This window comes from Arachis ipaensis, chromosome B07 (genome assembly GCF_000816755.2).
Source record: "Arachis ipaensis cultivar K30076 chromosome B07, Araip1.1, whole genome shotgun sequence".
Lineage (NCBI taxonomy): Eukaryota > Viridiplantae > Streptophyta > Magnoliopsida > Fabales > Fabaceae > Arachis > Arachis ipaensis.
In genome coordinates this window covers 29,102,339-29,126,829 of record NC_029791.2, presented here as the reverse complement: position 1 = coordinate 29,126,829, position 24,491 = coordinate 29,102,339, and the positions used below count along the sequence as shown (strand labels likewise).

At 34.9% G+C, this 24,491-nt stretch overlaps 1 protein-coding gene and 1 long non-coding RNA gene across 2 annotated transcripts; one reads left to right on the top strand and one right to left on the bottom strand.

Annotated features, from left to right (window-relative positions):
- LOC107609068 (pentatricopeptide repeat-containing protein At3g02330-like) lies at positions 269–12,671 on the bottom strand. The gene is given in 10 exon segments (XM_016310895.2): positions 269–873; positions 1,085–1,185; positions 1,611–1,760; positions 1,969–2,066; positions 5,858–5,939; positions 7,012–7,089; positions 7,378–7,434; positions 8,525–10,700; positions 10,703–11,162; positions 12,577–12,671. Coding segments are annotated over 2 exon segments (2,523 nt in total). The 5' UTR covers positions 11,087–11,162; positions 12,577–12,671; the 3' UTR covers positions 269–873; positions 1,085–1,185; positions 1,611–1,760; positions 1,969–2,066; positions 5,858–5,939; positions 7,012–7,089; positions 7,378–7,434; positions 8,525–8,561.
- LOC107609067 lies at positions 2,073–4,908 on the top strand. Its single transcript, XR_002351305.1, has 3 exons — positions 2,073–4,216; positions 4,349–4,519; positions 4,833–4,908. It is a non-coding gene; the product is annotated as an uncharacterized LOC107609067 (long non-coding RNA).

The window sequence follows — 24,491 nt, the reverse complement described above, 5'->3', positions numbered from 1 at the left end:
AATAATATAGCTTCTGAGATTTCTAATGATGATTGGCTTTTGATCCTCCAAAATCACAGCACCACTAGGAGTGGCAGTATGTGTAATGACTCAATTTCTGGTCTGAATTACTGTCAATCATCAAGTATCACTTCTCAGTAACCTTATGAAACTTTAAACTCGATAATATTTACTATATATGAGCATTTCGTATTAATGGAATCGCGTATGTTAGCTTATTTTATCATATCCTTGTTTTTAATAAACTAATTAGAAACAACCAAAAACATCATGAAAGATATACAATATAAAATAAATACCAAACAAACAACGAAATCAAATAGCAATGAGATTATAAAAAAAATCTCATACCTATATATATAATTCCACTAGAGAACTAAGAGGGGATTCAGCTAACTCCTGCCAACTTTTATTGGATCGGATCCCCAAACCCATTTTACCATATAAGCAAATAGCAACATCCCATTGTCCACTGTAACCAAATTAATCCTAGTTAACCCTCACCTTTCACCATTTTCCTACAGCAGCATCCAAAACCCTCCAATGGTTGCGCCTCCCTCCCACATTCGTCGTACGCGCTTACTAGCCGGAGTCTAGGGACGCAGCAGCTCCGTCCCGTCCACGTGCGAGCAACCGTGGCGTCAGAAGCTCGCCCCAGACCGTCGCAGCACCTCTGTCCTGTCCACGTGCAAGCAATGGCGGTGGTCAGAAGTTTGCGCCGGATCGCTACAGCGCCTCTGTCCTACCCACGCGCGAGCAACTGCGGGGCGTCAGAAGCCCACCCCAGACCGCTGCTACTGCAGCATGTTGTCGTCGCCGCGCCATTGAAGTCTTCCTTTCTCATCCGGTTCACTCGGCGTTACTTCTCATGATCTGCCCCATGAGAGCCGCGTCAGAAGTCTCTTTTTTTAGTGAAGATGTTTTTTGTTTATTATGATTGGCAACATACGACAATAGACCCTACTTACTTCATTAAAATGTCTCCAATTATAGTAATAATATATACCTAATTTATCAAAAAAAAAATAGAGGGAATTACAATTTCTATCCAAGGAGACAGGAGAATAAAAGAAAGAAAACTTACTTTATAGCATCACGGCACATTCTACTTATGTCCTCCTTGACAGAGCTCAAACCACGGCCAATATAATATCCATTTTTCATTCTAGCCTCAATTTCTGCAACCTGTTAAAAATAAAAGAATATGACAAATTAAATTATGATATTAAATGACTTGACAGTAACACTAACAATGGGTTAAAAATAAAAAATAAAAAAACAGCCATTTAATGATAATTATAAAAATAAAGAAACATCAATAATCATATAAAAAAATATCTACTTTTAAAAATAAAAGACACAATTATTACTCAATCTAAAATATTCTAACTATTTGAATCTAGTAAATGTTTATAGAAGCTTTTTCAAATTAGGCCATAACTATTTCCAAAATAAATACAAAGTCCTTCTCAACCTCATTTATGACAAGTGACTACTTTTTAAAACTTAAATGACTAAAATAAAATCTTAATCTATTTGTTCTTGATAACCACAGAATGCAAAAGAAGATAAGAAATATTAGAATAGAACTCCATACAAATAAATATCACCTTGAAAAGAAAAAAATTGCCAAAAACCTTCTATCATTGTAGTGGTATAGTGTTCCTTTCACTGAGGCAAAAACATTATATCCCTTCACCTTGGTAATGCATTCAGCCATAAAGCAAAGACACATTATTCAATCAGGAACACCTCAAAGCCTATAAGTAAGCACTATCAATAGTTATGAAATTAAAGGTTAAATGTATTCAGTAAATCTAGGCTTTGTAAGTACTAGCAATAGAAACCAAGTAAGTACTATCAATAACAAAAAGCTTAAATGTATTCAATAAATCCAAATCTTATAGATTATAACATTTTATTTCCATTGTTTCTAAAAACAAAACAAAGTTACTAGTCTTAACATACCTCCAAAGTTCCCAAAAGCTGTCCCAACATTCTTTTATTTCTATTAACCAAGCTTAGATCCTCTTTCTTACATGTTCTGTATTAAGAATCTCAAAAGCCTTACATGAAAAACAAATAATAAAGAATTAGATTTACAACTTTAAACCAAGCACTGATGGAAGAAGGCAATACATTTACAATTACCACCTTCCATCTTTCACTTTTTCATAATAAATTATTAGTATTAAAGTGAAGATTAAATTGAACATGTATGAAGTTCTTTTTAAAATAGAGGATGGTAATAGATTAATTGTATTAAGATTTATCAAATGTATTTTAAAGTAATAGTGAATCATCTATGAGATCAATTTTATCCATGTATAGTTAGTGTTTTATTTTTACTAAATAAAGTGCAGAAACTTAAACCACAATGTTTATGTTGAGTTGATGAAAATTGGTCCATAATTGCTCAAGTTGGCAATGATGATAAATGTGATAGTTTTTGTAAATTGTATACTCTTTATAAATTAATTATATATATAATTTTAAAGATTTTCATGAAGGTATTTGAAATATTTCTCCAAGACTTTTGTTATATAATTTTTTGGAAGAGTTTGTTTTTTTATAAAGAACAGAAGAAATGTGTTCACATAAAAAAAAAATAAATAAATAAAAAATGATACTTCTTCCAATTAAAAATGTTTTGAATCTCATATATATTTTAAATAGGTTGCGACAAAAAGAGAATATTTCATTTTTCTTAATTTTTTTCAGTTGTTTAGTAAAATGTGATTTCTCAGATTATATTCTTAAGTAGAACAAAAAAAATGAAAAAAATATTTAATAATAAAAAAACACACTTTATTAAATAATTAAAAAAATAAAAAAAAATCAACTCCCGCGAAAGAGGGATTAATATGCATGATGTGCAACCTCAAAAAAGCAGTGATAATAAGTTAATAACTTTAAAAATCATCAATTATATTTTTAGGAAGAATTACTAAGAGGTAATTTTTCTTTGTAGTAGTTAGTAGTTGTCAATATAATATTAAATTTAATAGGACTATAAATAGTAATAAGACTTTGAACAGTTCATACATAACATTAAAGTATAAATTAGTTTAAAACATTTTTTATTTTAATCAACTTATCATTGTATACTTAATTAAAAATTCAGTTAGTAACATATTTGCAGTTATACCATCAAAGTTAGTAAGATATTTGAGGTTTAATAACACATGATGATTTTATACAATCAAAATGCAGTCAGTGAACATTGTTATAAACAATATTTGGGGTTGAATTAGAATACTTTGTTTGTTGTTTGGGTTAAAACAAAAAGTACAGCCAAAACTACTAGTTAGTTGAATGAGTGATAGTCCGCGGAAAACAACATCAATAATGAATCCCGACTAAAACCCCAAAGTGGTCCCTGAGATTGGGCGAGTTACCCATACTTGTCCTTGACTTTCAAAATTCCCTAATAGCATCCCTGACATTCAGCTCCGGGACCCATAGTTGCCCTGCAACCCTTTCCGGCGCCAAGTCAGCAAACGGAGGGATGATCTGGCACCTCCAATGCCACGCTGGAGCCAACAACGGCTAGCTGATGTGGCAAATCTGAATTTTGTACCCAATCTGGTCCCTGGTCCCATTAAAACCCTAAAAGCTAAGATCATCCTCTTCATCGCCTGAGCTTCAAACTGCTGCTGCTGATTCCTTCTCAGATCATCCTCTTCATCACCTCCAGCTCCAGGTAATAACACATACAGATCATATGCCTTCCATTTCGATCTGCCATTTCTCTATTTCCTGATTGCTAGCTGCTGCTACCATAATATGAATGTAACTTGGCTAAATTTCAGTTTCTTCTAAAATTGTAATCACTCAATACTCAAAACTATAAGCTGCCGCTGCTTTTGTCAGTTTGCAATTGTTTGATGTAGCATTGCATTGTGTTACTTACTGTAGACATGTGCTGCAAATGCAAATGAAAAAGGTGACAAGGCTTCCTTGATTCCTCAATCCAGACGGCCTGCACTCCCCTCTCTGCAAATACCCCTATGGTCATTAGATGCCGCATTATCTTCTTTCGCAAAGACAGATGGTCCTTCCACATCCACCTACTTCAAGGACCCTCTCTCTTAATGGTAAAGGTTCATTCTCTCCATTATCAAAGGTTGCCCACTCATTACCGGTTACTCCAATCGCATCTTTGGGTTAAGAAAGTGTACATGGCAGACATCTGGGATGTGCTTCTGATTTAAATGTATGTCTCTTTTCTTCAATCAAGGCAACTGTTTTCATACAACGCTTGCTAAAATTTTTTACATTTTATATGTTAAACTGGTATATGATTTTAAACTATGCTGCATTGATGAATATTTCCATTCTTGTATAGACAATGGTTGTCAAGCAGCATATAACTCGATCACTTTCGGTTCCAGTTGATGCCTAGCCAGCAAATTGAGGTGCACTCAGTCTAGGGTCTTGATTCGTATCATTTCAGCCAGGCGGCATCTTGCAACTGTTGATGGAACTTCAACTGGTGATTCTTCAGTCATGGAGATTGGTAATTGCTTGAAATATACGTAGAGCACATAATTTCTTGTAGGTTCCCATTTTACATTTCTTGATCAAGAATCACAATCTGAAATATTCAGTTATGAGTTCTGACTTTCAAGAACTATTAAATATTTGGCACTTAACCATATATAACATGATATTGGTAACGTTTTGCATCGTTTAATAGACATTATAGATGAAAGAAATTTGGTGGCTTCTAGGTGATATAATCTTTAGTGCGTCTCTCATAGACAATCTTAGAGACTATAGCCTTTTATAGCCCTTCCATGTCAATTGCTGACTAACTCTCCCCTTTCTAGCTATTGAGGATGCTATAGCAGATATTCCAGAGGAAGAAGCAGTTTGTAGGATTTGTTTGGCAGAGCTCGGGGAAGGAGAGAATACTCTTAAGATGGAATGCAGTTGTAAAGGTGATCTTGCACTTGCTCATCAAGACTATGCAGTAAAGTGGTTTAGTATTAAGGGCAAAAGGACTTGCGATATCTGCAAGCAGGATGTTCAAAACCTCCCGGTAACACTATTGAAAATTTATGATCGTCAACCCCCTGTCAGACAGCCACCAAATGTGCCACAACCAAGGGAAATAGCTTATTACTAAATGGTCCCTGAAGGAGAGAAGAAGAGATACTAGTTATAATAACGATTCTTAGCTTTTAGGGTTTTAATGGGACCAGGGACCAGATTGGGTACAAAATTTAGATTTGCCACATCAGCTAGCCGTTGCTGGCTCCAGCATGGCATTGGAGGTGCCAGATCATCCCTCCGTTTGCTGACTTGACGCTGGAAAGGGTTGTAGGGCAACTATGGGTCCCGGAGCTGAATGTCAGGGATGCTGTTAGGGAATTTTGAAAGTCAAGGACAAGTATGGGTAACTCGCCCAATCTCAGGGACCACTTTGGGGTTTTAGTCGTTTACCACTATACAATCTCCCTAAAAATGATTTGTATACATTAAAAGAATTCACCAGTAAGGAACAATTTTTAGTATACAATTTCTATCAATGTTTTGCAATTTCCTTTTTCATCATGCATGAATATTATCTGGTTCGGTCCATGAATCTATTCTTTAACTGATATGATCATTGTGATATGATCATCCATCTATATATACCCAAAAAATGTGATTCTTAGTGTGTAATCTATATCTATTCTCTTCTCCCCTCCATTGCATATATATCGTTATGAAATTATGCTAATAATTGTGTACTAAGTGATTATCAGACCGAAACACCAAGTCATAGAGAATAGAGAATAACACACTTCTGACTTTTGGATAATAAAAACAAAATACATCATGTTCAATATTTTATCCAAAAGATGTTTACCTAGCCAATTCAGCTGAGGGTGTCACTTGATTGGCCTCACTCGGGGATTCTTGCCTTTTCTGACTTGCCTCTTATGTAATTTCTGAAACAATTGCATAGCACAAATAATATAATAATTAAAAATGAGATTATTGGTAGCACAACAACTATATCATCTCCAAGGATCAATGGCGCAAATTAAACGGTGAACAGCTTAAGCAATATCATCTAAGCTGAAAATAAAGTCATGACAATTGAATACACATAAAAGTTCAAATCAGAGGGGGAGGAACAACACAAAAGGCGAGAGAGCAACTGAAAACTTTCAGCAATAACACAAAAGTAGGATGAATACATCTCTTATTATCTCTGCCGCCTTCTCTGTACTTCTAAACCGCAACTGAGCAGCTACATCAAAGTTCATCATATCAAGAGCAAAAAGATGCGATTGAACTCTAATACACAGGCTAATGGAATTACTATAAAATTCAAGTTCATGATCTCTTCTCTAATATAATGCTAACAATCAATTAGTTAAGCAAAAAATGTTTGTTTTACACGTAGTGACCTGTTTTTCAAATTTCAATTAGTTAACTAAAAAATGTTTACTTTTCAAAATGGGGGAAAGGAAATCTATATAATTTTCAAGTTTTTATAGTTATAGAAAATAGTCAAGAGCATGGTTCAATGACTAAAAAACTGCTAACAAACCATAACATAGAACTGCAGCAGTGGTATATACTGAGTTCATAGAAATCACAATGCAAAATAAAAATTGGAAAGCTACATTCATCATGCATGTATAGCATAAGAAAAAGGAAATTAAAGCAGATAATTTATGAACTATTATTAGTATTATTGCTGCATATTCACAAAATACTGCATGTAATACATGACTTTAACCATTTGCATTATCTATTTGCCCTTGAGTTTTCAATATTTATATATGGAATGAAACTCATTTTTAAAAGGAAACTCAAAACCAAATATACAAAAGTTAGTTATGGAAGGAAAAGGAAGAACAAAATTAGTTAAATACATATAAACTTAGTTAAATATTAATGTTTGCCATCCAAAAAGTAAACTGAACAAATTAAAGAAGAGACAAAAATGATCCAATATAAATAAAAAAAGGTAAAAAAAAATAGCAATTAAAGCAGATGCATCATTCATACCACTTTGGCAGGTGCAGCTTCAGCCAGAGCACCTTGCCAGCAAATTTCACACCTTGAGCTTTGCGAGGGAAGTTGTTCCTTAAAAAAGGAATCAAGTTTTCAAATTACTTATGTAAAAATTCTAACTTGGCAAAAACAAAAGCAAATCCAAATTTGAAGTTACAAAAAAATATCTATAAAAGTCAAAGCTACTAAATTGTTTAAGATGTCAACAGACAACAATGACTATGCTTATTTTAAGTGTGATGCTATTTTACTCAACATTTTATGAAACAACTCCTCAACTTAAGATATGCATACACCTTTAATTAATAAATATGGCTTATAGGAAGATATGCAAAGAGATCATAATCAAATAAACCAAACCTTGAAGAGAACATAAAAGAAGCATGTCTTCAGATTGGCGTTGTGTTCAGTTACAGGCTGCACAGACAGTAAAACTTAATTAATTATTAATTATTCAAATCAAGGAAATAATTTCAGCTCCATCGAGAAGAAGAAAATTAAACCATTACAAAAGATTTGCTTTTAGATTAAACCATTCAAGGAAATTAAACCATTCAGCTTTTAGATTTGCACTTCTTGATTCCAGTTTTCTTAATTAACAAAAAATTGGAACCTCCTTAGTACTTATAGAGTTGAACCACAAACAATCTGAAGATAAATTAAACAAAAACAAATTTGAAACTTAAAAACTTTGAGAATAAAAGACAAACTTTTGATAACCTTATCTTATATTGGACTAAGAACACAACCAATAATTTCAATTAGAAACCACAAAGAAAAATATATTTTGCATATTCCAATTATTGAAAATCAATTCTTCTAGATTGTTGGTAACAGATGAAATTACTAAACTAATCTCTTCTTTCAAAGGAACCGTGGACAACCCCAATGGAAAAAGATTGCTTTCAACATGTTTTTTCCTAAAATCAAACACAATAAAAACACTAAGAATTAATCTCCATCTTTTCAACTACTTCTCTAGTCACAGGCTCATGCCTAGTGAAAGTGTGAAACTACTGTTTTCTTTTAGTTCTTGCACCTCCTTTAAACAAATGGTGTTTAATCCCAAATAATTTACAGGTACAATGAACATTAAAAATAAAAAAGATAAAACAATTATTCTAATAAAAATGTTAACATATTTTATACCAATCACTGATTGCTTTGATAGTTGACTTTTAATATATACATGGTATAAATCATAAATATGATATGAAAAAAAAGTAATTAATTTACTCAGATCATAATTCACTCGCCATCCGTCATCACCGCACTATTTTGCCAATTTCAAGAGGACCTCTTAGTCAGAACTATGGAAACCAAAAATGCCCCTTTAGTAGAAGATAAGAGGGTCAAAGTGTGGTCCATGTCTTGGTCAACGAACTCAACACATGCTTTCAATTGCAGGACAAATTCATCATTCACATTTTAAAAAAATTAAGAAATAAGGAAATTGCATAAATTAAAGACCTATTGTAAGCAAGGATCGAAATCCTCTCTACATTACCTCACACTATATAACAAATTGATGTTCTATGAGACCCTCAAGAATCTTGTTCTTCTGCCTCCTCATCAAGCATGAAATTAATTTCTAGAAAATATCCATCCCACTTCATCTCATCCACTAGTAGACGAATTTGCTCATATATCTCTTCAGATCTTGGATGTGCCTTGTCTCCCACAAGAAATGCATGTACCTCATTTCTTACTTCAATCCAGCTACAACCAGGCTCCTTCTTTAACTTATAATTCTTCATTATATTTCTTACTTTTGCGACCTCGCCCCACATTGCCGCATTAGCGTATACATTAGATAAAAGAACATATGCAGAAGAATCTTGAGGGTCCAGCTTCAATAAAGAACTGGATGCTACTTCTGCGACTTCTATATTCTTTTGCATCTTGCAATTGCTAAGCAAAGTTCTCCAAATTACATCATCAGCTTCAAAAGGCATGCTTTGAATAAGCTTCAATGCTTCATTTACTTGTCCGAATCTCCCCAGAAGGTCTACCATACATGAATAATGCTCCATCTGTGGATCTAAACCATAGTGGTTTTGCATTTTCCGGAAGTAATGGAGCCCTCTGTCCAGATAACCCATGTGCGCACAAGCTCTGAGAACTGAAATAAAAATGGTATGATTTGGTTTCACATTCAAAAGCTGCATATCCTCAAATAATTTAATGGCTTCTTCTCCAAGACCATGATATGCATATGCACAAATCATAGCACTCCAAGTCACATAATCCTTCTTAGGTGCCTTCTTAAACATTAGTTTGGAATCCTGCATATTTCCACACTTTGAATATATATCTACAAGAGTGCTGGCTATATACACATCTGAATGCAACTGTAGCTTTAAGATTTGAGCATGAATTTGCTTTCCAAGTTCAACAGTAGCCAAATTAGCACAAATATCCAAAACTGTAGCATAGGTGAAATTGTCAGGTATGACACCCATTCCCAGCATATGTGAAAAATGCTTTTGGCCATTTTCACTTTGCTTTTGCGATGAAAATCCTGAAAGCATTGAATTCCACGAAACCATTGTTTGCCCCTCCAATCTATAATGAATCTTTTCAGCCTCCTCTAGCATTCCACACTTGCAATACATATCAACAAGGGAACTGCCAACAAAATTGTCTAACCCCAACCCTGACTTAATAATTTGTCCATGAATCTCCATACCATAGTTTAAAGCTTGTTGGGCAGCACATGCTTTTACAACACTACCATAAGTAAAATCATCTGGTTCCATTGTTGACCGCAGCATTGAAATGAAGAGTAAAAGTGTTTTCTCTACTTCCTCATTTTGTTCATGAGCTGAAATAATTGCATTCCAAGAAACGACATCCCTCTTTTTCATCTCATCAAATATTAAACAAGATTCTATCAAACCTCCATATTTACCATACATGTCTAAAATAGCATTTGCAACACAGATAACAAATGTTAAACCACATTTGACTGCTAATCCATGTAGTTGAATCCCGTCCAACCAGCTTTTGATTGCTGCACAAGCAGTCAAAGCACCAGACAAACTAATTTCATCAAAGCCAAGATATGACCTTTGTAAAGATTGAAAATTTTCTAAAGCTTTAAGACCCTGGTCATGACGAGCATATCCAACAATAATGGCATTATAAGATTGCGGAGTAGGATTGGGCAATGAGTTGAAAAGCTTTTGTGCATCGGACATTCTATTGCATTTTGAATACATGTCCAAGGTGGCAGTTCCCACTATAGTATCATATCCAAAAGAAAATTTTAAAGCATGACCATACAATTGTGTACCCAGTCTGAATGCGGCTAATCCTGCACAAGCCCTAAATGCACTAGCATAGGTTGATTGACTCACCCCTATACTAGCCTTTAGTGTATCTTTAAACAGTTTTAAACCCTCAATAAACTGATCATTCTGAACACAGGCAGCAATTACAGCACTCCAACATATCAAATTTCTTTCAGGCATTTCATAGAAAACCTGAAGAGCATTGTCTAGCTTCTTACACTTTGAATACATATCTACTAGAGCACTAGCCGTCACAACGTCATTATCGAAACCCATGCGACTTGCAAGGCAGTGCACTTGAAGACCTAAGCAATAGTCTCCAATACTTGAACATGCCTTTAGAACAACAGCAAAGGTAGCATAGTCATGTGGAATTCTTAGTGATCTCATCCTTTTAAAAAAATGTCAATCGCCTTTTGATCAGTGCCATTTTGTAAATAGCACGAGAGCATAGAGTTCCAAGAAACTACATCTCTCTCTGGCATTAAATCAAAGTAGTACTGTGCAAACCTTATGTTCCCAATTCCGGCATAGCCAAAGAATATGGTGTTCCATGAGATTATATCCCTTTTTGGTATTCTATCAAACACCTTGAATGCATAGGTCATATTGGAACATTTACAGTAGAATTGAAGCAAATAATTGGTAACATAGATGCTGGGCACAAAAGCAGTTACTATCATTTGGGCATGGGCTTGCTTTCCAGGATTGAGGGCTCTGAGAGAGGAACATCTTTGAAAAATGTGGGAAAATGTTAATTTCTTGATGGGGTTCATTAGAATAGCGAGGGAATAGTGGAAAATGGGCCACCGCTAGGGGAATCAAGACATCACCATTTGCGATCGGGTTTACCTTCGTTAACATCCGGTTTAAAATTAACTATGATATATGTACACAAACAGAAATAATTAATAAATTAGTTAACCATATAGAATTTATGTTGACATATAAAATACAAACTGAAAATATGTGAAACTATACATGTATTTATATAAAAATATATAGCGACTAATTTGGTGACTAGTTTTAGTATACACAACTTTTTTGGGTCTCAATATTCATCGAGTCAATTTTCTAAACCTTTATTCAACTCAAATCCGATAAAACCATCAGGTCAAACCTATACGCTTATACCAGATTTTTTTTGTCATACAACAAGATACACTCACACACATTACATGGATTCCTTTTTCCATTGCTGGCTAAAGCTAGATTCGAACTCGACTATGGCTCTTTGGGAGGTATATGATATGCCGCTTGAACCAAGACTCCAACCAAAACTTATACTGAATCTTTCCAAAGAACGAGTACAGTGACCCAATTTAGATTAAACTTGTCCAGGTTTGGCCCAAAAGACCGGGTCCTGTCCAATCCGAGTCATGTACATAATCTACTTCTTTTGTGAAATTTGCCAAGGGGAAGAGATAACAATGGAGCACGCCTTGCTACTATGCCCATGGACAAGAGCCATTTGGTTTAGTTCACAAATACAATGTTCACCATCAAAAAGTTTGATAACATCTTTTGGAGCATGATTAAGGGAGACTATTCTAAGAATAAGGAATGAAGGAAAGGAATTACAGGAGAAACTTATATGTAGTCTAGGATTTCTATGTTGGATAATATAAAAAAATAAGAATCAATATGTTTCAGAAACAAACAATCATTTCAACAAATAGTATACAATTAGCCGAAACATTAGAATTATAGTTCCCTAAAACAAATAAAACCAAGGAGACAGCAAAGGTAACTAGGGATGGCAACGGATCCCATGGGAGCAAGGATATACCACCCGCCCCGTCTCCATAATACATCCTGGTCTTCGCCCCGTCCACGCAACGGATAACAGGAAACCCATATCCGCCAGGGATCGGGATCTCCACGGATATTAAATAAACAAAAATAAATTGGAAAAAAATTAATAAAAAAATAAAGATAATCCTCAATCGCGTCAGAAATCTACAAAAACTTCAAAAGTTCAATTTCAATTTCCCTTAGCCACTGCGCATGAATTAGTAATTAGTTGCATGAGAGTGCAGAATTGATTAATTAAAGCAAATACTATCGCTCCAATTAAACAATATGAGGCATAATCACAAGTAAGAATTTTCACCATTAAGACATAGACAACTACTAATATAAAATCACATCAATCACAGAAAGTTAGAAATCACCCAAATATAAAATCACAGAAATCACAACCTATAATAATTAACAAATGCTTCAAGGTAAATGAAAATCGAAGAAATCACAGAGACAAACGTACCGGAAGGAAAAGCGGCCAACGGTGAAGAGGCTGACCACGGCGATGAAGAACGATTTTGTTGGAGGTGGCAACGGAGACCGGACTGCAACATACACGATTCTACCTCTGACGATCTTGCTTGACGGTGACGAAGATGATTCTCCTTTGACGCAACGAAGACAGTGACGGTTCAGCCTCTGACGCGACGATTCTCCTCGGGCTGGGTCAGGCACGCGACGACTAGGTTCCCCTCGGATGGGTCAGGCGCACGACGACGACGTTCTCATCGGCTGTCTCAAGCGCACGACGAGACGTTCTCCTCGGTCAGGACGACGGTGCTGCGGTGACCTTGAGAGTGAGAGGGGGAAGGAGCGGGGCGGTGACGAGGGAGAAGAGGTGGAGAGAACCTGGGAAATGGCTGAGGTTTTGCTGAATGTGAGAACAGAGGGAGTGACGCCAGTAGTTAGGGATTCAGGGATTCATTGACTAAAACCCCAAAGTGGTCCCTGAGATTGGGCGAGTTACCCATACTTTTCCTTGACTTTCAAAATTCCCTAACAGCATCCCTGATATTCAGCTCCGGGACCCATAGTTGCCCTACAACCCTTTCCAGCGTCAAGTCAGCAAACGGAGGGATGATCTAGCATCTCCAATGCCACTCTGGAGCCAGCAACGGCTAGCTGATGTGGCAAATCTGAATTTTGTACCCAATCTGGTCCCTGGTCCCATTAAAACCCTAAAAGCTAAGAATCGTTATTATAACTAGTATCTCTTCTTCTCTCCTTCAGGGACCATTTGGTAATAAGCTATTTCCCTTGGTTGTGGCACATTTGGTGGCTGTCTGACAGGGGGTTGACGATCATAAATTTTCAATAGTGTTACCGGGAGGTTTTGAACATCCTGTTTGCAGATATCGCAGGTCCTGTTGCCCTTAATACTAAACCACTTTACTGCACAGTCTTGATGAGCAAGTGCAAGATCACCTTTACAACTGCATTCCATCTTAAGAGTATTCTCTCCTTCCCCGAGCTCTGCCAAACAAAACCTAGAAACTGCTTCTTCCTCTGGAATATCTGCTGTAGCATCCTTAATAGCTAGAAAGGGGAGAGTTAGTCAGCAATTGACATGGAAGGGCTACAAAAGGCTATAGTCTCTAAGATTGTCTATGAGAGACGCACTAAAGATTATATCACCTAGAAGCCACCAAATTTCTTTCATCTATAATGTCTATTAAACGATGCAAAGCGTTACCAATATCATGTTATATATGGTTAAGTGCCAAATATTTAATTTGCGAAAGAAGATAATGCGGCATCTAATGACCATGGGGGTATTTGCAGAGAGGGGAGTGCAGGCCGTCTGGATTGAGGAATCAAGGAAGCCTTGTCACCTTTTTCATTTGCATTTGCAGCACATGTCTACAGTAAGTAACACAATGCAATGCTACATCAAACAGTTGCAAACTAACAAAAGCAGCGGCAGCTTATAGTTTTGAGTATTGAGTGATTACAGTTTTAGAGGAAACTGAAATTTAGCCAAGTTACATTCATATTATGGTAGCAGCAGCTAGCAATCAGGAAACAGAGAAATGGCAGATCGAAATGGAAGGCATATGATCTGTATGTGTTATTACCTGGAGCTGGAGGTGATGAAGAGGATGATCTGAGAAGGAATCAGCAGCAGCAGTTTGAAGCTCAGGCGATGAAGAGGATGATTTTAGCTTTTAGGGTTTTAATGGGACCAGGGACCAGATTGGGTACAAAATTCAGATTCGCCACATCAGCTAGCCGTTGTTGGCTCCAGCGTGGTATTGGAGGTGCCAGATCATCCCTCCGTTTGCTGACTTGGCGCCGGAAAGGGTTGCAGGGCAACTATGGGTCCCGGAGCTGAATGTCAGGGATGCTATTAGGGAATTTTGAAAGTCAAGGACAAGTATGGGTAACTCGCCCAATCTCAGGGACCACTTTGGGGTTTTAGTCAGTGGTAAACAAATCATGTGGGTCATTGTATGCTTTTAGGATCTTTAACACACTTTATATTAAAGATATTTAAGTACAAATCATATATTAAAGTGATTTCTTTTGAAAGCCATGGCTCGACTATGTGTTCTTCTTTTATAAGATTTGATGCTGCTATAGTTTGGGTAAAGGATGTATGTTATGGAAATTAAATTATATTCATGTCCCTATCATAATGTTTTGATAGAGCTTGATCCTGTGACTTTTGGCTCATAATAGAGACCTGTGTAAGATTAGGAAAAGACTATTTGGATAATCACATCTAGATTTTTTTTTCTGACTTATGCAATTTGAAGTTGACTTAATTACTTTTGATACGAGGCATATTGGTGTAAAGCTGAAACCAGAAGAGAAAAAGTAAATGAATGATGTTTTCATATGTAGAATATTCAATTCATCGTCATGAATAAGTTTGTGCTTCAAACTGCATATGCTTCCAATTTTAACTTGGGGATCATATATGGTTAATGGTTTAGTTGCCATTAGCACCATTGCCACTTATATGTTGCCTCACTTTGAATTTAAACATGTATTCATGTAGCATTGTTGACGGTTGCTTTAATCGATAAACACATTAGTCTCTTCCTACAAATATTGTTTTTTCAGTCTGCTTCTCAAGTTGACTTGCCTAAGGATTATATCTTGCGAAGTTATGAAGATGTAATTTTCATAACTTTGAATTTGTAAAATATTGTACCTTTTTTGTTTTGTTCAATTGTGTTCATGTATTGTATCATTTTTTTATATTTTGACTGGTACTATTTGTTCATCTCATCTCATCTCATTCCCTAAGGCATTATCGTTTTTTGACTGGAATCATGGTGCAAGTTCTTCCTATAACTGATAGATGCAATTGAGAATGAATCAGATCAAATCTCCCTAAAGTGCTCTTGAGAAAACACGGGAAGTTTAAAGGAGATGGTTGTGCTTTTAAGGTATATCTCTTAGTTCAGAGTTACTGTTTTTTGATAGATTCCAAATTCAGATTGTAAATCAATATAGAATAATTATTGTTGATTTTATTTTATTACTTTGTAGGTTTATGACATTTGTGTAGACGAAGGTGATCGGAAGTATAAATAGTTGTTAGAGTGCACACGTATAAATAATTGGAAAAAAAGACTTAACAATAGCTGATGGTGTGAAAGTGTACAACTATGATGTCTATTTTTACAAGTTGGAATCAAAGTTATTGATTTTTCACCAAGACTTAGATATCTCCTGGATATATATTAGATATAGGTGTTCATATATAAAATTTGATGTACTAATATTATTTTAATTAGTTACTATTGATTTTAGAATTACTATCTCAATTTTCTAATCTGATTTTATAATATTTTTAATCAAATTTATTTAAATATCTCTTTAATTGTTAAAAATATAATGAATTTACGTTGATCAGGGTTAGTTTACAATTACTAAAGTTGACAATGATAAAAATGTTGGTTCCGAATGATTAGATCTCAAATAGTTAATATTGCCTAACAAATTAAATACAATTTGTCCATAAAATATCTTGATCTCACTAAATTTACTCTAATTTTTTATACAAGCATTTCTCTAAACTTCTGGCAATCAACCAATCTCAATTCAATTGCTTTATATAGTTTTTTTATTTAGTTTGTTATATGAATTTGTATTTGTTTTTTTTATTTCGAACCAATGCATAGTAAAAAAGTAACTTGAATTTGGTAAATAGTCCGTCCATTGCACGGATCTTATTCTAATATTAAGTTAAATAAAATAATTTTAGCCTAATATATATTACTCTATTTTTATGCCTATGGTATTTTTTATTTCGGAAGACCAAAGACTTAAATTTTGCTCATTATACAAGATTTAAGTTTAGGGTAATAGTGATATTTGCACATGAAACAATATAAATGTTTGTACACACATCAAACATATCAAACATATAATAATAGAAGTAAGAGTTAGGTCGAAGGTTGAAGCGAATAATTAGATCAAAATTTAGTGTTAATAAAGTATATTTTGATCCGATATATAAGTAGGGATGTTCACAAGTGCGGATAATTAGACTATTTGTTCAAAATTAACCCAATTCGATTATACTGATTTTAGATTTGATGGGTAATTGAGTACTTTAATTGGTTCGGTTATTGGTTCTGGGATTGCTGAACTCGATTACTCAATTAATTTGATATTAATTAAAAAATAAAATCTAATAATATATATACAAATTTATCTCTTGGTTTTAATTGGTTTGGATTTACTCACTAAAAATCACAAATTCAAACCAACCCGATTAAAATTTAATTAGTTCGGTTCTGATTTTTTTTCAAAATCCAAACCAATTCGATCTGTAAATATCTCTATATACAATATTCAACAATATGATATACAGAATTCGACTTTTTAAAAAAAATTTTGGTAGAAAGAGAGAAGTGAAAAAAAAAATTTTAAACATGTGTAAGCTTTTTTGGTCGTATTTTAAATGGCAATTATATATATGAACGATAAATAATCATCACATTATTGTTAACTTGTCTAAGATATTTGCCTGTTTATATCTGTGAGAGGGACAACTTAAATTTGCCTGTTTTGATTATATATATGCCACGTTATTTAATTAGAAAACAACAAATTATTGTAGTTTCAATACAAATATTATGAACCTAAAATACACACGCAATTATATTTGAAGGTGGTATTATTATTGTTACTTGTTATATATTTGCTGTTTAATAAAAAAAACAAAAACTCTTGCACCTCCTACTTAATTAAACAATTATTTAAAAAGATGAATTTGATTATATTACATTGTCATTTTATCAATGTCAAGTTTAATTTTTAGCTACGACAATTTTTTTAAAGAATATCTACTACTATTGCTATTTGACAGCGCAACTAAAGCCTTAAACAACATATTCGGACTAAAATTTATCAAAAAGAAATTATAACAATAATATAAAAAAGAAATCTGATAGTAAATAAGTAAGAAGGTTTCTTAGGTGAGGAAAGAATATTTGGGTTCTTAGTGGTCCAAGATTCTTTATAAATCTCATCCATTAAAAATTTAAATCAACGGATGAGATTAAAACATTTTTATTATATAAAAGATAATTCTATAAAACATACTTATATTAAAATATTTTAAAAAAATTACTTAAAAATGTCTATTTTATCTTTCTTCTTTGTTACCACCTCATTTTTTTTAACATTTATATGTGGCTAATTTTTTTGTTATGGAAGTAAAAATAGTAATAAAACAGAGGAAATGAAAGATAACTGTTTGCTAATTGTTAGGAGAAGTTGATGAAGATAAATAAAATAGATGAAGAGGAGGAGATAATCGTTTCTTGACAGATTTGTCAATTGTTAGGAGATGTTGATAGGGATAAATAAAACAGAGGAAGAGTGAGAGATAACCATTTCAATTCTCTTGTTATCTTTTTCTGTTTTATTTATTGTGCATCAACTTCATGCCATCTTTTAATTTGTATGAGTTAGCATCTTATAAATAATTAAATATGAAAATAATAAAATATATTAATAATTTAAATTGGACCAAACTCTTAAAAATGGAACGTTTCAAATAATAAAGATATTGTAAATGAGATATATGCAAAATTATCTCATTTACAGTGTAAACGAAATAAGAGAAAGATATTTATTTTAGTAAATATTTTTAAATTATTTATTTCAGTAATTATTATAATTATTTTATTTATTAAAATAAAAAATCTGCTGAAGAAGATAAAAAAATAGAAAAAAGTAAGTACAAAATAGTCATTTTACATTATATTTTATATTTTTTTTAAAGACCACCAAGATCTTGATTTTAGGTTTTCCCACCTAAATCAATCCCAATAAGTGGAGGTAAATACTAAAAAACATAGAAACGTTAAAACATGTAACAAGCCTTGAGCATATCATGGTTGCGAGAACTGGACCGGTCAATAAACCGGTGAGGCCACTGATTCAATAGTTTACTGGTTTGATCGGGGTTCAACCGGGGTTGAATCGATTTAATAAAATATTAAATAAAATTATTAAAAAATCTAAAAATAATTTTAAATATATAAATTCAATAATTTCTAACTTAATAAAATTTAAAATTTCACATAATAAATTATCTATAACTTAATATTAGAGGTTCACAAACAACTTCAAACATCAAACTTTATTATTAAAGGTTCACAAACAACTTCATAATTTTCTGTCTTATTTTTTTTTGTTTTCCTCCAAAAGCCTTTTGAATTGAAGTTCAACATCTTCAGTTACTTTGTTACAAACTTTAATTTGTCCAGGGATTTTTGCAAGATGATATTTCATTCTATATATCCGCCCTCCATTGTAAGTATTCAAGCAGAAAATACATGTATATTGAGCCTTGTTATTTTTGTCATACTTCACTGTAAAATATTGCCAAGCTGGATCAGATTTACCTCTGGATGAACCAATTTAAGAATCTTGAACAGCATTATCTTGTGGCTGTGGGTTACTTTGTGATTGTTCCATCTGTAACAATCAGAAAATCAAAGACCAGAAAATAACTTCAGAAAACCATGTAATCCAGATAAACATGAAGCAGCAACCAAAATCATGTAATCCAGCATGAACAAATAAATAATTCAGCAACCAAAATCATGAAGCAGCATTTCATCATGAACAAATCATGAACAGATACCAAATCATGAACAGCAACTCAAACAGAATTTTTCTGATGACCTCATCATGAATCCAGATAACAAATCATGAACAGATACCAAATCATGAATCCAGATAACAAAACATGAACATAGATAACAAATCATGAACAGAAAAATTATAAAATCAAGCACAGATAACAAATCATGAACAAATCACAAGCTAATAAATCATAAAATCAAGCACAGAAAATCAGAAGGCAGCGAGGTGGAAGGAGGAGGCGACGATTAAACAGGAGGCGAGGTGGAAGGCGCAAACGAATAAGAACAGAGTATTACCGGCGGCGAGTAACGGCGACGAAGGAGGAGGCGAGCTCGGCGACGACGATGGAGGAGGGGAGCTCGGCGACGACCAACGAGGAGGGGAGCTCGGCGACGACGAAGAGGGGCTGTGGGACGGCGAAGAGGGGCTGTGGGATGTGGGATGCGGTGGCGATGGCGGTGGGATGCGGTGGCGATGGTGGTGGCTATGCGACGGTGAAGAGGGGCTGCTCGATCGTGGCCCGTGGGTGCTTTCTCTTCTGCCCGTGGTGGCTATGCTGTGCTTTCTCTTGTGAGAGTGTGAGATTGAGATTAGGATTAGGGTTCGTTGCGTTTAGCTTCTTTTTTTTTTTTAACCTTCAAAATGACGCCGTTTAGTAGTTTAATATCCAAACCAAAAACCGCTAAAAAACCAGACAGTTCTCCCGGTTTACTGGTTAGCTGCCGGTTTGACCAGTTTTCTCACTGGTTTTTTGCCAGGCGGTTCCTGACCTTACCTGGACCGGTTAGATGACCGGTTCTCGATTTTCCGGTTGAACTGGCCGGTCCGGTTCGGTTTTCAGAACCATGGAGAATATATTGCAGGGGCACGGATTTGGTACGTCGGCCTTCTTTTTGGCACCGAAATGCCAAAAACTTATTTGGTTTATTGGTGCGCCTTTTTATTGAGGAGTTATTAAATCTTTTATATTTTTTAATTCAACAGTCAAGATTATTCCAAATGTAATTTGATGTGATTGGCTAGCTAATATTTTTTTGTAATTTTTATGTTAGTGGGATTACTTTAAAAATATTATCTTTTTTATGGTTATTGTTGTTATATAAAAAATATATGTGAATTTATATCAAAAAATTAGAAATTTGTTAGCTTAAATTAATTAGAATTAAGTCCTGTTATGTTAAGTGCCACCTTCAACTCTTTCAACCTTTCACCAGCAAAACCAAACTGTCCATTCCTCAACGCTTCCCTAACACTCTCCAACATCTTATTAGCCACAAGAATTATCCTCACAAACCTTAACAGCTCCCTCTTCACCCTCAACTCCTCCCTCTTCTCCCTAATCTCCGCCACAAGCTCGCGCACCCCAGCATCAATCATCTGGTGGGAGATGAGCTTGAGGACTCCGGCGAGATCGTCGGAGAAAAGCTGGGACTGGGAACCGGCGCCATTGGCGAGAGAAAAGAGTGGCTCGAAGTTGTCGCAGTGGGAGAGGATGTAGGATTGGACCTTGGATCGGATCTAAAGGGAATGCGATCCTAGTAGCTGGATGAGGAGGCAAAGATTCAGTGTGTGGAGAGCGGCATTGTTGGATCAGAGAGGTCGTGCGTCAAGAAGAGATCTTGGGCGTTGATTGCGTCAAAGATTGAATCCATCAGATGGTTGAGAGAGAGGGAGAGATTGAGGGTGCCGGCAACTATGGATTCCAATTCCATTCCTCTTTCTTCTTCTCCACCATTTTTTAAAACCGTATTCTCTTTCTCTTTCTGTCCCTAATTTTATACAAAATCCGAACAGATTAAGAAACAAGTTTCTATTCACTGAAAAGCGACCAGCTTTAGGTACCATTTTAATCGAATTGATGGACAGAATGACCCTATGATTTTATTTCGATTCCGTTTCTGTCTCTGTTAAGGTCTTGAGGATGTAAAAGATTTGGGAACTGAAAATTTCGGTGTTGACAGGCGAGGAACAAGGTTTAGTAATTTGGGTTTAGTAATTTTTATTAATTATAGTAATGTAATATGAGAAATTAGTAAATTTATAAAGTAATTTTATTAAGAATTTTTTTATTTAAATTAAATAAATATAAAATTTATGAAAATAAATAAAATACAGCATAATTACATAAATATACGATATGTATAATGCGCGAATTGGTGACTCAGTATCTGAGATATAGTCATTTTAATCGGAACGTTTCAATTAATATGGGTGATAGACGGATTTAATGGACAATTTTAACTCAAGTCACGTAATTTAAAACTGCCTATTTAAACACGTAATTTAAAACTGTCAATTTAATATAACAAATTTGATAAGATTTTTTATCTACTCTATTATTTGAAATGTTCAAATTATATCGTTCAAATTATATTAAATTTTTTAAACTTAAATTATATATCGTTTAAATTTTATTTATCAAAATTTTTAAATTTATTATGGTTTTATTTTTTTTTCAAATCCTAAATCATGAATCATACGCCATAAATCCTAAATACTAAATCCTAAACCCTGAACTCTAAATTAGTAATTTTTAGAGTAACTTGATTAAATCTTAAACTCTAAACTCTAAACCATAAACCTTAAATCCTACACCATAAATCCTAAATCCTAATCCTAAACCTTAAGTTCTAAATTAACTTTTAGAGTAACTTAATTAATTATATATATATATAGTTAGTGATTCTGTTACATTAATTTTATTAATTATAGTTAAATAATATGAAGAATAATTTTATTAATTATATAGTAAGATGTTACGTGAAATTAGTAATTTTTTAGAATAACTTTATAGGTTATAGTAATATGATTTAGAAAATTAGTTATTTTTTAGTAATTTTATTAATTATAGTAGTATAATATGAAAAATTAGTGAATTTATAAAGTAATTTTCTTAATTATAATACCGTTGATTTGGAAAATAAATCTAAAATAAAAAAATATATGTAATAAGTCTAAGATTCAAATAAAAAGATAAACATATATCAAAGATAAGAAGAAGAAAAAAGAAACCCTAAAATTCTAAGCCCTAAATTCTAAACCCTAATTCTAAATGCTACACTAATAATTGTTAGATTAATTTTATTAATTATTCTAATATGTTATAAAAATTTATTAATTATTTAAACAGCGCCGTTTCCCCCTTTCACTCATCAGCTTCATTTTTTCTCACACACAGCAAAGAGAGAGTGAGACCCGAAAGAGAGAGAACGAGCTGAACGGAAGAGAAAGGGAGACCCAGAGGAGGCGCCGCTGGGCCAGAGCTGCCGCTGGGAAGGTCCTCGCCGCTGCCGCCATATTCACGCAGCCGCTGTCTGGTCGTCATCGTCGTCGCGCTCACTAGAACTGAGGCAGAGAGCAGCGTCGAGAGGAAGCCCGTCAACCCCATCGCCGCTGTCGTGCTCGCAAGTATGGAGGAAGCCCGTTGCTGCCAGCTTCGTCGGATCTCTGTCAACGAACACGTCCTTGCCGCCGCCATTGGAGTCGCGAACGGAGGAGGGAAAAGAGGCGCGAAAGGGAGCGTCGCGGTGTTGCCGTGGTCGTCGAGTGGCTGGGCTTGCTGTCGTCATGTTTGGATGGCTGTTGCGCTGCCGTTCGTTGTTGCCTTGTCGCCATTGAAGCTTCGCGTTGCTGTTCTGACCGCCGGTAACCACCGGTGGAACCCCATCTTCTCGGTAAGCGTTTCGTTCTGGAATCTTTGAAAATCGGAATTCTGTTATGAGTTATTGAAGGTTCTGAAACGTTGGTAATGTAGGGTCAAATTCTGAGTCTTGCATGCTGAATTCAATGGTTGTTGCCTGCAACATCAAGCTGCTGCGTCATCACTGGAGCTGTTGCTGCTCCGTGTTCTCGGTTAATCGTAAGTCCGGTAAGCTGTCCCTTGTTCCGAACTCTATTAGTCACTATTCTGTTATATGTTACTAAGATTCCTACGACGTGAATGCCTTAGGATCGAGTTCCGGTTATTGTATGTTACAATTTAAGCTGTTTCGGTTGTTGCGGAAGTGGATAAAGCTGAGGTTATGGTTGCTGCTGTCGCTGGCCGAGGAAAAAGGGATTTTTGACGCGTTTTGGTTTTGCAAGTTTCGACTTTGAGGTAGGGGTTTTCTTAAAATCTATTTTATATTACAGAGTTGTGATAAATAGATATTGATGCAAAGAGATTTACTTCTGTGATTATATTTGTCTTATGGATGTGATGGTTTGTTGGACTGAATTATTGGGTGCTTGATTGCGCGAGTGGTGTGTGGTTGTGGATAAAAACCGGTTTGGAATGTCATTTACTTGATTATTAAGAAAGGTGGATTTTCTTGGTTTTAGAGTTTACTTAGTAATATAAATAAAACGAATTTGGAAATAATTTGAGATATGAAAATAAATTGATTCTGGGAGCGGTTTGATTGTGAGTTGGTTTGATTTTATGAATGATTTAAGAGTAAAAGACATTTTCGTCCTTGACCTTTTTTTTGTGGACATTTTCGTCCTCAAGCAATGGAAAATACATTAAAGCCCCTGACCCTTGAAAAACGTGGACATTTATGTCCTTCCGTTGAATTCAGCCGTTTGCACTGGACGGAAAAGGCTGAGCTGGCAGAGGTGGTGCTGAGGTGGCACGTAACGGAGGCCAGGTGGCATGGAGCATTTCGTAACAGGACATATAAGTCCCTAGAGACAGAGCATTTCGTAACAGGACGTATAAGTCCCTGGAGACGAAAACGACGCCGTTTCGTCTCCTCCCCCATCTGCCCTTTTTCTTCTTCCTTCGTCCCTTTTCCCTTCCATTCTTCTTCCTCAGCCCCCGCCTCCATCACCACCGCACAGCCGTACCTTCGTTAGCCACCATCAACGTCGGTGACCTCCTCCTTCTTCTCTTTTCGCGTCTTCTTCCCTTTCTCACTCCCTTACTCCCATTAGTCTCTCTCTCTTGCTAGCCTTCACCAAAGGTCAATTTGTCAAAAAACATTCCATGTGTCGAGGGATAACACTGGAGGGTTCAGACAGAGAATATAAAAATAAAGCTGAAGCAAAAGATATACCTCAAAAAGTAGTTATAGTTCTCTATCACTATCTAGTTGTTATGCTTGTGCATTTGTTGCTGCCTTATCAGCTTCTTCCAAAACAAAGTTCTTCAATGAATCAACATCCCTTGAACTTGGCAATTCAAAAAACATGTAAACTTAAAATTTGATCTATTAATGCTCCCTCAAACGTTGGTTAACACATGGGGTGAGAGTGCAATGGGGAATAGATAATACAGGCATC